At 38.0% G+C, this 14,474-nt stretch overlaps 1 protein-coding gene across 2 annotated transcripts in view; it reads left to right on the top strand.

Annotated features, from left to right (window-relative positions):
- LOC127851020 (TATA element modulatory factor-like) overlaps window positions 1-14,474 on the top strand; it is a 70,050-nt gene that overhangs the window by 45,037 nt on the left and 10,539 nt on the right. For both annotated transcript variants that reach the window (XM_052384454.1, XM_052384453.1), the window contains exons 17-22: window positions 467-568; window positions 3,164-3,356; window positions 6,430-6,499; window positions 7,385-7,477; window positions 11,276-11,413; window positions 12,587-12,736. In XM_052384454.1, the coding sequence (XP_052240414.1) occupies window positions 467-568; window positions 3,164-3,356; window positions 6,430-6,499; window positions 7,385-7,477; window positions 11,276-11,413; window positions 12,587-12,736 (746 nt within the window). The remainder of the gene's footprint in view (window positions 1-466; window positions 569-3,163; window positions 3,357-6,429; window positions 6,500-7,384; window positions 7,478-11,275; window positions 11,414-12,586; window positions 12,737-14,474) is intronic.

Raw genomic sequence — 14,474 nt, 5'->3', positions numbered from 1 at the left:
TCTTTCTTTACATTATAACATAATATCCATGCAAGATGTGAATAAAAAATATGAACAAAAGCATTGTATAAAAACCTTGCAAAATGGAAAATTGAATTGTAGAGATGTTAAGGTTGTGGTGTATTAGTCATGTATTTTTCCCATTACAATGTTAATGCAGAATCACTCTCTGATGCATTTTCATCCGTTGGTTTTGTTTAGCCAGGTTCTGTGATAACCGGGCTTAATGCATGTGCAAAAAGTGTCATCCCACATTGGTCTGTGCAGTCCTAATATAGGCTTATCAGGGATGACTCTTTCCACTTGTATGGAATTTTTGTTTAAAGGGAGTCTCTTCTAAACAAAACTCCAGGGTAAGCGTAAGTGTTGTCCCTAGTTAGACTGTGCAGACAGCATAGGCTAATCTTGGACAACACTTACCGCACATGCATTCAGCCAGTTATTGCACAACAAGGTTTAATTTCAGCGACGCGTCCATTGCTACGGCAGATTGAAAATCTTCAGTCTACATACAACGCCCAGTCAGCCACATGGGAGCGAGTGGAGAAAAACCTCTCTGAAAGGCTTGGTAAATACATTATGCTTTATGTACGTTTTTAATTTAAATAAGCCATGTTCTGGGAATAGTGGGCTTAATGCATGTGCATGAAGTATAGTCCCAGATTAGCCTTTGCGGTCTGCACAAGCTAGTCAGGGAACACTTACTGCTTTAGTTATTTTTTTTTAATTTTACAAGAGGTCTTTTCTAAACAAAAATCCAGTTAAGGTGGACATTGTTGTCCCTGATGAGCCTGTGCTGACTTCACACAGGCTGGTATGGAAAACACTTCACACAGGCTGATATGGGAAACACTTCACACAGGCTGATATGGGAAACACTTCACAAAGGCTGATATGGGAAACACTTCACACAGGCTGATATGGGAAACACTTCACACAGGCTGATATGGGAAACACTTCACACAGGCTGATATGGGAAACACTTCACACAGGCTGATATGGGAAACACTTCACACAGGCTGATATTGGAAACACTTCACAAACATGCATTAAGTCCTGTTTTCCCAGACTGATGCTCATATATATTGCATATTTTTATACATGACAGAAAAAATCAAAATAATATTTTATCAACAGATGGACTTGTTGGTGTGCCTGTTTAAGGAGTGGGTGTTTAATGCTTTTCTACTGTTGTTCAGTTGGTCAGTTAGATGGTTTTTGACCATTCAGTACCCGCAAAATATCTTAAGAATGCTTAGTCCTGCCTCATCCAAACATGTTACAACTTTTCATTATATTTATGTATGGTTGTAAAGCATACAGAAAAAGAACATTTTTTCTGTAACTGAATGGTTAAATACAGTGACCCTGCGTTCATCCGGACACGTCCGTTTCAGCAGAAATTTCCGGATTAATGAATCGTCTGGATTATCGAACCAGTGCCGTTTCAAGAGTTAAATATTTACCTTATGACATAAACCTTATGTTTGTGTACATTTACATACTTAGTTCACATCAACAATTTTCTTGTTACGCAGGCATTTATTTAGTTTTAAAAATCAAATGTTGTTAGACAATGTAAATACAGAAATACGTAAAGCTTTGTGAATGTTACAATCACACAGTTAAGCGTTGATAGCTTAGTATTGAATCGGTATTGCTGTATACACTTTCCATGAGGACTGTGTGTATCTTATGTGATACTGCCGCAGTGAAAAGAAGTTGCCATGGGTGGCACGCAAGCTGTAAGCTGGTGACGTCACAGAGTTACAAATCAAGGGTATTGAAGGCAAATAAAAATAAAACATAAAATTGCGATACTGTTTTAATATCTTTATTTATAACCCGTCTCATACAACAGAATGTTGAAATGATTAAAATAGCGACATGTAACGTTCGATACCTTTTAAATAGATAGCTTAAATAATCCTAGTACAACTTTTCATGCATAACAAGTTCATTTCATAAAAAAAGTCTGTCACATTATTTAAGCTCATCAAAGACATTAAGGAAAATCAAGCATGTAACCAAGTGTGTCATTTAAGATGCATTTTGTAATTCTGACATAAATTAAAATTTAAAGTCGGAGTCGAATCATGTTTAGTCATGCCTATTAGCTATCACGCATAAACACAATAATATTTCAGGCCTTTGTCACAGATCGCACTTTTGTTTAAACGACGGGTTGGCGATTAAGCCTAAAACAACAATACTTAATGCCTCGGTGATTGCGCTTTTGTTTATACGGCGGGTGGGGGATTAAGCCCCCATGTTGGAAAGCATCCGGATTAACGCGACATAATTACAGCTAAAAATACAGATCGGTGTCGCGAAATCTACGTCCAGTTCCGGAACGCGAGATTCCCGACTTAATGGGGCAATATACTGCATAATAAATCTGTTCCCATTGACTTTCGTTCGGATTGCAAGATATCCGGACTATCGAGATCCGGATAAACGCGGGGTCACTGTATTTATTTCACTTTGCACGGCATTTTGAAAATATTTTTACTGTAACCACTCATGTGAAGCACTGCATTAAAATACACAAAAGGCAACCAATATATATATATATATATATATATATTCTCTTTAAATGATTCTTGTGTTTTTTTTAGCTCAGCTGTTTTCGGCGAAAACCCGAGGTATTGTCACAGCCAGCTCATCATCCTGATGTCCGCCGTGATAAAACCTTGACATTGGCTCTAAAATCAAAGTGCTTCCACCTACAACTTTGAAACTTCATATGTAGATGCACCTTGATGAGTTCTACATGCCACACCCATTTTTGGGTCACTAGGTCAAAGGTCAAGGTCACTGTGACCTCTAAAAAAAATAATTAATAAATAAATCTGACAACCTTTCATTAATTCAAAACTGCACCCGCAGCCGAGCGTTGGCACCCGTTATGCGGTGCTCTTGTTTCTTTCATTATGTCTAAATTACAATCATATCACAGAGATTGGTTAACCTACTCACACTCTTCCTTTGAAGCTGGTTTACAAGTACTTAGTACACATAAATTACAACTGCCAGAGTTACAGACTGAGCAAACCTGTCAGGCTTTAAAGGATATGAGGATATAAAGGCTCTTAGTAAATGGGGCTTAATGCATGTGAATGAAGTGTTATCCCACATTAAGCCCCATTTTCGTGAATTCCAGCTGACCTCCAGACCCAGGTGGCAGTTGCCTCGGAGAAGGAAAGGTCAGCCAATGAGCAGCTGCTGGAAGTGGGGTCGAGGGTCACAACCTTGGAGACCCAGAACTCGAGGCTGAGACAGGAGAGGTCACAGTTGACCGCACAGCTTGAGATGCTCAAAACCAAGGTGGAGCTTGCAGAGGATAACAAAGAGCAGTAAGTAGATATTAGAGCAGTAAGTAGATATTGGAGCAGTAAGTAGATATTAGAGCAGTAAGTAGATATTAGAGCAGTAAGTGGATATTAGAGGAGTAAGTAGATATTGGAGCAGTAAGTAGATATAAGAGCAGTAAGTAGATATTAGAGCAGTAAGTAGATATAAGAGCAGTAAGTAGATATTAGAGCAGTAAGTAGATATTAGAACAGTAAGTAGATATTAGAGCAGTAAGTTGATATTAGAGCAGTAATTAGATATTAGAGCAGTAAGTAGATATTAAAACAGTAAGTGGATATTGGAGCAGTAAGTAGATATTGGAGCAGTAAGTAGATATTTGAGAAGTAAGTAGATATTAGAGCAGTAAGTAGATATTAGAGCAGTAAGAAGATATTCGAGCAGTAAGTAGATATTAGAGCAGTAAGTAGATATTAGAGCAGTAAGCAGATATTCGAGCAGTAAGTAGATATTGGAGCAGTAAGTAGATATTAGAGCAGTAAGTAGATATTGGAGCAGTAAGTAGATGTTGGAGCAGTAAGTAGATATTAGAGCAGTAAGTAGATACTAGAGCAATAAGTAGATATTGGAGCAGTAAGTAGATATTGGAGCAGTAAGTAGATGTTGAGCAGTAAGTAGATATTGGAGCAGTAAGTAGTTATTGGAGCAGTAAGTAGATATTAGAGCAGTAAGGAGATATTAGAGCAGTAAGTAGATATTAGAGCAGTAAGTAGATATTGGAGCAGTAAGTAGATATTAGAGCAGTTAGTGGATATTAGAGCAGTAAGTAGATATTAGAGCAGTAAGTAGATATAAGAGCAGTAAGTAGATATTTGAGCAGTAAGTAAATATTGGAGCAGTAAGTAGATATTGGAGCAGTAAGTAGATATTGGAACAGTAAGTAGATATTAGAGCAGTAAGTAGATATTAGAGCAGTACGTAGATATTAGAGCAGTAAGTAGATATTGGAGCAGTAAGTAGATATTGGAGCAGTAAGTAGATATTGGAGCAGTAAGGAGATATTAGAGCAGTAAGTAGATATAAGAGCAGTAAGTAGATATTGGAGCAGTAAGTAGATATTGGAGCAGTAAGTAGATATTGGAGCAGTAAGTAGATATTGGAGCAGTAAGTAGATATAAGAGCAGTCAGTAGATATTGGAGCAGTAAGTATATATTAGTGCAGTAAGTAGATATTGGAGCAGTAAGTAGATATTGGAGCAGTAAGTAGATATTGGAGCAGTAAGTAGATATTGGAGCAGTAAGTAGATATTAGAGCAGTAAGTAGATATTAGAGCAGTAATTAGATATTAGAGCAGTAAGTAGATATTAGAGCAGTAAGGAGATATTAGAGCAGTAAGTAGATATTGGAGCAGTAAGTAGATATTGGAGCAGTAAGTAGATATTAGAGCAGTAAGTAGATATTAGAGCAGTAAGTAGATATTAGAGCAGTAAGTAGATAGTACAGTAGTAAGTAGATATTGGAGCAGTAAGTAGCTCCAGATATTGGAGCAGTAAGTAGATATTGGAGCAGTAAAATGTGAATTTTATGTTTTTAATGATTAATTATTGTTGTCTGAAAGTTGTCTGTATTTTTAACCAGGTTTTCCGAAGGAAAAAACTGGTTATTAGATTGGCGAATGCGGGCGGGCTGGCTGGCTGGCTGGCTGGCTGGCTGGCGGGCTGGCTGGCTGGCTGGCGGGCTGGCGGGCTGGCGGAATAAGTTTGTCCGGGCCATAACTATGTCGTTCATTGTCAGATTTTAAAATCATTTGGCACATTTGTTCACCATCATTGGACGGTGTGTCGCGCCAAATAATTATGTCGATATCTCCAAGGTCAAGGTCACACTTTGAGTTCAAAGGTCAAAAATGGCCATAAATGAGCTTGTCCGAGCCATAACTATGTGGTTCATCGTCAGATTTTAAAATCATTTGGCACATTTGTTCACCATCATTGGACGGTATGTCGCGCGAAATAATTACGTCGATATCTCCAAGGTCAAGGTCACACTTTGAGTTCAAAGGTCAAAAATGGCCATAAATGAGCTTGTCCTGGCCATAACTATGTCATTCATTGTGAGATTTTAAAATCATTTGGCACATTTGTTCACCATCATGGGACGGTGTGTCCCACGAAAGAATCACGTCAATATCTCCAATGTCAAGGTCGCCACGACTAAAAATAGATTTAAAAAAAAAAAAGAAACTTACAAAGGGGGTTAATTTTTTTTGGTCATTTCAAAAGTTCAGTTTGAGTTTTCTCCCTTTATCAGATTTTTTAGTTTGAGTTTTCTCCCTTTATCAGATTTTTTTTTCACAATGAAAACCTGGTTTTGTGACAATTTTGTCCCTTGTTTTTTACATGCACTGCCTTGAATACCTCAACACGAAAGTGTACACAATCTTTTTGACAAAATACAAATATGCAGTTATTGTTAAGTAAACAATCGAAATACAGTTTGTGTTTGAACTGATATAATTTCAAAGTTTTTGGGTTCATTTACATGTTTGTAAATAAACAGTTAATGTGCAAAGGCTGTGTCGGTTTTAAAATGTATCCCTCTCATCAGCTGGGCTAATTGGCTGATAACACGTATCTTCAGTATCAAATATTCGGTTTTCCTAACTTTTTTTCATTTAAACTGAAGACAAATGCTCAGTTGTAAAAGCACTATTAAGTCTGTATGTACAAGCAAAAACAAAAGAGTTCCTTACCATTACATGGGTGAGTACAGATTTCATAAGGGCATGTGAAGATTTTTAATCTCTAGTACTACAGGGCAAGGTGCATTTTTATGAAATATACACCCCTAAATACCGTTTAGTGGCACTCTGGGAAAATCAAGCTAATTGCATGCCCATTAAGTGTCATTTCAGATTAGCCTGTGCAGTATGCCTTTAAGGTATTTGTCATTTAAATGAAGTCTCTTCTATATGAAAATACAGTCTTGGTGGAAAGTGTTGTCCCTGATAAGGTGTGCAGACTTAACAGGCTAATCTTGGAGGGCTTTTTACACACACATTAAGCACAGTTTTCAAAGAGTGAGGCTCAGTTTTACCCCCCTGTGTTGTGTTACAGAGAGGCTGCCCAGGTGGAGATGTTGAAGCAGCAGATGTCACAGGAGCTGCAAGAGGCCAAGAAACACAAGGTCAGCAAGTCTGCACTGGTCTGAAGTGGTCTGCAATGCAAGTTTGGTGTAGTATATGTTTTAAGTTGCGGTTGTCTTAATTTCAAGTCTGTAGTGGTCTTATTTTTTCAAAGTTTGCTGTAGCCTTTATTTTCAAGTTTGTAGAAGTCTTTATTTGAGTTATCTGTAGTCTTTGTATCAAGTGTGCAGAAGACTGAATTGCAAGTCTGCAGTGGTCTTTATTTCAAGTCTGTAGTCTATGTTTCTATGCATAAGTCTTTGTTTCAAGTCTGTAGAAGTCTTTGTTTAAAGTCTGCAGAAGTCTTTGTTTAAAGTCTGCAGACGTATTTGTTTCAAGTCTGTAGTCTATGTTTCAAGTTTGCAGAAGTCTTTGTTTCAAGTCTGCAGAAGTCTTTGTTTCAAGTCTGCAGAAGTCTTTGTTTCAAGTCTGCAGAAGTCTTTGTTTCAAGTCTGCAGAAGTCTTTGTTTCAAGTCTGCAGAAGTCTTTGTTTCAAGTCTGTAGTCTTTGTTTCAAGTCTGCAGAAGTCTTTGATTCAAGTCTGCAGAAGTCTTTGTTTCAAGTCTGCAGAAGTCTTTGTTTCAAGTCTGCAGAAGTCTTTGTTTCAAGTCTGTAGTAGTCTTTATTATGGGCTGTGGTCTTTATTTGAAGTATCTAGTAGCCTTTACTTAAAATTTGTGGTCTGGTCTTTATTTCAAGATTGCTAAAATCTGTGTCTCAAGTCTGCAGTTGTCTGCATTTAAAGTTTGCTTCGGTCTTAATTTTAAATTCACTGTAGTCTTTTTTCCAAATATGCAAATAGGCATTTTATGATTCATAATAAAGTAAATGAGGCGAAATAAACATGAACAAGTAGCCATGACTGATGTATTTTTCCATGGTGACAGGTGTTGCTGGAGACCCAGTTAGACATGGAGAAAGCAAAGGTTGAGCAGGAGAGGAAGAAGATAGCCATGCTACAGGAGCAACTCAAGGACTTGGTGAGAGTAACTTCGAAAATGTTTCTTATGTCTTTAAGTTTTCTAGGTCTCATTAGCAGTTATAGTAGCTCCTTACTAGACTGGGCAAATGCACAGGCTTGTCTTGAGCTATGCTGGGAACATATGAAATGAGATCCGTTTTTACATGACGCTGCTCTTGTGAGCTTGGGCACAGTTAGGATTGGAGCTACAATGCCGCTATAATGTCATGTTAAATTTTGTTGTCTAGTTATTTTGCATTTAAGTATTGCATTTAAATTGTGTGTGTAGGTAGTGTAAATGCAGAACTAGCTAGGTCTGCTTTTTGGGTTAGTCCATTTAAGGGAAAGGTCTTACATATTTTTAGCTCAATTAACTTTTAAGCTCACCTGAGCGCAATGTGCTCATGGTGAGCTTTTGTGTTCGCCTTTTGTCTGTCGTCCGTCGTGCGCCGTCAACATTTGCCTTGTGAACACTCTAGAGGCCACATTTATTGTCTGATTTTCATGAAATTTGGTCAGAACATTTGTCTCATTGATACCTCGACTGAGTTCGAAACTGGGTCATGCTCGGTCAAAAACTAGGTCACTAGGTCAAAATAAAGAAAAACCTTGTAAACACTGTAGAAGTCACATTTGATGCCCAATCTTCATGTAACTTTGTCAAAATGTTTGTCTAAATGATATGTTGGTTTAGTTCAAAAATGGTTCCGGTCCGTTGAAAAACATGGCCGCCAGGGGGCGGGGCAGTATTCCTTATATGGCCATTGAGAAACCTTGTGAACACTCTAGAAGTCACAATTTTTGCCCAATCATCATGAAACTTGGTCAAAACATTGGTTTCATTGATATCTCTGACGAGTTCCAAAATGGTCCAGATCCGTGAAAAAACATGGCCTCCAGGGGGCGGGGCAGTTTGCCTTATATGGCTATCGTAAAACCTTGTTAACACTCTAGAGGCCACATTTATTGTCCAATCTTCATGAAATTTGGTCAGGAGATTGGTCTGTATGATTTCTTGGATGAGTTCGAAAATGGTTATGTTTGATTGAAAAAATGTGGCTGCCAAGGGGCGGGGCATTTTTCCTTATATGGCTATATATGGCTATAGTAAAACCTTGTTAACACTCTAGAGGCCACATTTATTGTCCAATCTTCATGAAATTTGGTCAGAAGATTGGTCTCAATGATATCCTTAATGAGTTTGAAAATGGTTACGTTTGCTTGAAAAACATGGCTGCCAAGGGGCGGGTCATTTTTCCTTATAAAGCTATATATGACTATAGTAAAACCTTGTTAACACTCTAGAGGCCATATTTATTGTCCAATCCTAATGAAACTTAGTCAGAAGATTTATCCAAATAATATCTTGGACGAATTCGAAAATGATGCCAGTTGGTTGAAAAACATGGCCGCCAGCTGGCGGGGCATTTTTCCTTATATGGCTATAGTAAAACCTTGTTAACACTCTAGAGGCCACATTTATGTTCCAATCATCATGAAACTTGGTCTAAAGATTTGTCCAAATGATATCTTGAACTAGTTCGAAAATGGTTCCGGTTGCTTTAAAAACACGGCCACCAGGGGGCGGGGCATTTTTTCTTATATGGCTATATATTGCTTTAGTAAAACCTAATGTTAACACTCTAGAGGCCACATTTATTGTCCGATCTGCATGAAAATGGTCAGAAGCTTTGTCCCAATGATATCTTGGATGAGTTTGAAAATGGTTCCTGTTGGTTGAAAAACATGGCCGTCAAGGTGGCGGGGCATTTTTCCTTATATAGCTTTAGTAAAACTTGTTAACACCCTATAGAAGCCACATTTATTGTCCGATCATCATGAAACTTGGTCATAAGATTTGTCCCAATTATATCTTGGACATGAATGAAAATGGTTCCGGTTGCTTGAAAAACATGGCCACCAGGGGGAGGGGCATTTTTCCTTATATGGCTATATATGGTTTTTGTAAAACCTTGTTAACACTCTAGAGGCCACATTTGTTGTTCGATCTTCATGAAACTTTGTCAGAAGATTTATCCTAATTATATCTTGGATGAGTTTGAAAATGGTTTGGGTTAGTTGAAAAACATGGCCACCAGGGGGCGGGGAATTATTTCTTCTATGGCTATAGTAAAACCTTGTTTACACTCTAGTTGAATATTTTCGAAGTTTATTGTAGTAATATTAATTTCGCAGAAAATTACTTAAAGGTGAAAACACTGTTCATGGCATTTTTTCAAATATTGCTTTAGTAAAACCTTGTTGTGTCTTGAGGCCACATTTATTGTTCTTGTCCAATGGCTTTACTACAACCAATATACGCTTTGAATCAAATGTATGCACATTAAGACATTCATTATCCTCATGCATTAATATTAATTCTGTTCATAAGATATAGAGTAAAATTTCAAATAAAACATTGTTGGTGTTGTTGTTCTTTCTGATGATGATTGGTTGGTGTTTAACAACAGTCCAATGTTCATGAAACTTAGTCAGAAGATTTGTCCCAATGATATCTAGGATGAGTTCGAAAATAGTTCAGGTTGGTTGAAAAACATGGCGGCCAGGGGGCTGGGCAGTTTTCCTTATATGGCTAAGCAAAGATCTATTTAAGTACATGTATATTAATTGATCTTTGGCTGAAGAACAACCAATATACGCTCTAAATCAAATGTTTGCATATTATGACATTCATTATCTTCATGCATTTAAATTAATTCTGCTTATAAGATATATAGTTCAATTTTGAAAAAAACATAGTAGATGTTTTTGTGCGACGACATTTGTAAGTTTATCATTGAAATCTTTACATATTGGCTGCTTTCAGGGAAAACGGGGCTTAATACTGCATTAAAAGTCTGTCATGTGGGCAAAATTGTTTCTCAATAATTTAAAGAAAATAGATAAAGTATTTGATACACATATCACAACATGTACATGGTTATAAGCTTGTTATTCTTTAGCAAGGCAACCAAAATTCTAAATATGGTTGCCAGTGCAGCACCCAATTGTGAAAAAAAAGACATATTGTCTATACATTGTATTTTGTTTATGTTATCTCTATAATGTAAATATGAGGATAAACAGTCACACACATCTCACCTGTGCTTTAAGACACACTCTTTATGCTCTATTGGTATTCTTTGTTGTTCTGCAGTTGTCTTAAGAGTTTTGCAGAGAATTTGGGCTGCACAGAACAGGTCAGTTCCTTTCCTCTCAGGTGAGCGACTTTGGGCCTTTCAGGCCCTCTTGTTTGGATGGATGTTGGCCTCTTAACCCTTTCCCCCATAAGATGCAAAGTGAAAATGGCTTTTGCAAACAGCATAAAACCAGAACAGCCTGCAATTCACTTGAAGTCTGTTCAAATGTTATGCTGTTTGCTGCTCATCAGTATCAAAGGATTGGAAATGAAGCCTTTTAAACTTGAATCTAGTAAGAAAGGTCTATAATTAAATTTAACTTTCTTAGTGACTACAAAAGCTTCAAATTACTAAAAATCTTAAGAAAACCTTTTTACAGGATGACACGTATTCAAATGAGGTTTACACTGACATATATACAACTAATAATACATAAAAAAATATGCCTTGTCTGGAAAATAGGTTGTTTAAAGTGTCATCCAAGATGAGCATGTGCAGACCACACAGGCTCATCAAGACAAAGCTTTCCAGGGAAACTGGATTTTTGCTAAGAAGAGACAGATAATTAACAAAAATACCATAAAAAGCAAAGAGTGATGTCCCTGAATATCCGAGATGACACTGCAACTACATGCATCAAGTAAGGCTAAATTATGATGCTATATTTTTGTCTATAGGAGCGTGAGGTACAGATGAGTCGTTCTCGAGTCACGCCAGTCCGTGGTACGCCTTCTCCAGTGTCAGTGTCTAGACAGGACAGCATGGTTAGCAGTATACACGGGGGTCTGCATGAACACTTCACTGCAATCACACAGGTAGCCTTTCACTTCAATCACACAGGTAGCCTTTCACTTCAATCACACAGGTAGCCATTCACTTCAATCACACAGGTAGCCTTTCACTTCAGTCACACAGGTAGCCTTTCACTTCAATCACACAGGAAGCCTTTCACTTCAAGCACACAGGTAGCCTTTCACTTCGATCACACAGGCAGCCTTTCACCTCAATCACACAGGTAGCCTTTCACTTCAATCAAACAGGTAGCCCTTCATCTCAATCACACAGGTAGCCTTTCACTTCAATCACACAGGTAGCCTTTCACTTCAATCAAACAGGTATCCTTTCACCTCAATCACACAGGTAGTCTTTCACTTCAATCACACAGGTAGCCTTTCACTTCAAGCACACAGGTAGCCTTTCACCTCAATCAAACAGGTAGGCTTTCACTTCAATCACACAGGTAGCCTGTCACTTCAATCACACAGGTAGCCTTTCACCTCAATCACACAGGTAGCCTTTCACTTCAATCACACAGGTAGCCTTTCACCTCAATCACACAGGTAGCCGTTCACCTCAATCACACATATAGCCTTTCACTTCAATCACACAGGTAGCCGTTCACTTCAATCACACAGGTAGCCTTTTACTTCAATCACACAGGTAGGCTTTTACTTCAATCACACAGGTAGCCTGCCAGTTGTGTAGGGTGGTATTTGTATTTATCTGGATTGTGAGTTTAAGAGGATGTGTGCGTGGATTACCTTGATATTAACTCTCTCCAACTCAGAAGCAAAGTGAAAATGGTTATGTGCAAACAGCATGTAACCAGAACAGCCTGCGAGTAACTCACAGCCTGTTAAGGTTTCATGCTGTTTGCTGCTCATATGTATCTAAGGGTTGTGAATGAAGCCTTTAATACTTGAATCTAGTTAGAAAGGTCTTTAATTAAATGTATCTTTCTAAGGGACTACACATGCGTCAAAATACATATTTAAGTGGTAAAGGGTAAATGTCTTTCATGCCTTATTATTCTTTGAGATCTTTAATTTGTGGATCAGTCAACCTTTGATTCAACGAAAATTAACGTACCACAAATAATAATGACTTTAAAGTTTTTACAATATATTTTTGATGCAAAACAAGTTGTTGTTAAAAAAAAAAATGCCAAAAAGGTATTGTAACCTTAATTTGTTTCATCCTGTTTTCAGGAAGAACTAGACCGTAGTTATGTTCTGTCATCTCCCAATGGCAACAAGCAGAGTCTGTATGAGACACTGAGACAGAACGGGGCGGCAAACCTCCTGGAGAATTTGCAGTCACAGCTGAAACTGCGCGAGGGAGAGATACAACATCTCCAGGTTTGTGTATGTGAGGGAGTTTGCAAACGGTCATTTAATTTAAATCATTAGCAACTAGGAGGTCACAGGTTCCATTCTTATTGTGGAGGCATTCTTTAGATCTCCCCTAAAGACACCAAGTACTGGTTCTACCCTGAAAACTGACTGGGGTGTTTGAATAAGCATAGGCTCTTGAACAGTGCCCTAGATAAGCTGAGTATCTGCGTCTTTCACCCTATTAAAATGTTTAAAAACGCAAAGAAATACAATATTATGGGTATTGAAAACACAACCAATTTGACTTTTACGCAAATTAATCAAATTTTATGCGTACAATACAATAGCTTCAATCGAAAATGCTTTGCTTATTTTAGGTATTTTCTCTTTGGAACTATTTTCGTAACGTGGCGACCCTTTAATTCAGCAAGCTCAGCAAACTGTCAAAGTTATTCAAACGCTATGTGGACTAGATTCCATAATTAAATAAAGCATCTGACAAAATTATTTACGACGACATACATGCGTTTTCAATCTGACTTAATCCTTCGCTCATTGTGCATGTATTTGTAAAGCGTCTTTACTTTCAGTTTCTATTACGATGCAAAAAAAAAAATGTCTAAGAGGGGTCAAAAGACGTCCGCGATTGTTGCCCCAAAATATCAGCCAATTACAAACTTTTTTGAACCAAGAAACAAGAGCCAATAAGTGCCAAATCATTCTTGTTATAGATTTTTATACCCCCACAAACGAAGTTTAGGGGGTATATAGGAATGAACTTGTCTGTCGGTCAGTCGGTCTGTCGGTCTGTCTGTCGGTCCGTATTAAGTGTCCGCTCTCTAATTCAAGTAGTTTTCATCCGATCTTCACCACACTTGGTCAGAAGTTGTAACTAGATGATGTGTAGGTCAAGTTCAAACATGGGCCATGCCGGGTCAAAAACTAGGTCACGGGGTCACTTAGTGTGTTATAAACCTCACCATGTTGTCCGCTCTCTAATTCAAGTAGTTTTTATCCAATCTTCACCAAAATTGGTCAGAAGTTGTATATTTATAATGTCTAGGGCAAGTTTAAATATGGTTCATGCCGGGTCAAAACAAGGTCACGGGGTCACTTAGTGTGTTTTAAACATCACAATGTTGTCCGCTCTCTAATTCAAGTGGTTTTCATCCAATCTTCACCAAACCTTGTCAGAAGTTGTATCTAGATGATGTCTAGGTCAAGTTTGAATATGGGTCATGTTGGGTCAAAAACTAGGTCACGGGGTATCTTAGTGCGTTTTGAACCTCGCCATGTTGTCCGCTCTCTAATTCAAGTAGTTTTCATCCAATCCTCACCAAACTTGGTCACAATGATCTCTAGGACAAGTTTGAACATGGGCCATTCCGGGCCTTAAACTAGGTCATTGGGTCACTTTTTATCTCACCTGAGCAGAACGTGCTCATGGTGAGCTTTTGTGATCGCCTTTTGTCCGTTGTGCGCCGTGAGTCGTCAACATTTTGCCTTGTGAACACTCTAGGGGCCACATTTATTGTCTGATTTTCATGAAACTTGGTCAGAACATTTGTCCCATTGATACCTCGACTGAGTTCGAAACTGGGTCATGCTGGGTCAAAAACTAGGTCACAAGGTCAAAAAAAAGAAAAACCTTGTGAACACTGTAGAAGTCACATTTGATGCCTAATCCTCATGTAACTTTGTCAAAATGTTAGTCTAAATGATATGTTGGTTGAGTACAAAAACGGTTCTGGTCCGTTGAAAA

This window comes from Dreissena polymorpha, chromosome 11 (genome assembly GCF_020536995.1).
Source record: "Dreissena polymorpha isolate Duluth1 chromosome 11, UMN_Dpol_1.0, whole genome shotgun sequence".
Lineage (NCBI taxonomy): Eukaryota > Metazoa > Mollusca > Bivalvia > Myida > Dreissenidae > Dreissena > Dreissena polymorpha.
The sequence above is the reverse complement of the archived record's forward strand: the minus strand, read 5'-3'. Positions and strand labels throughout refer to the sequence as shown.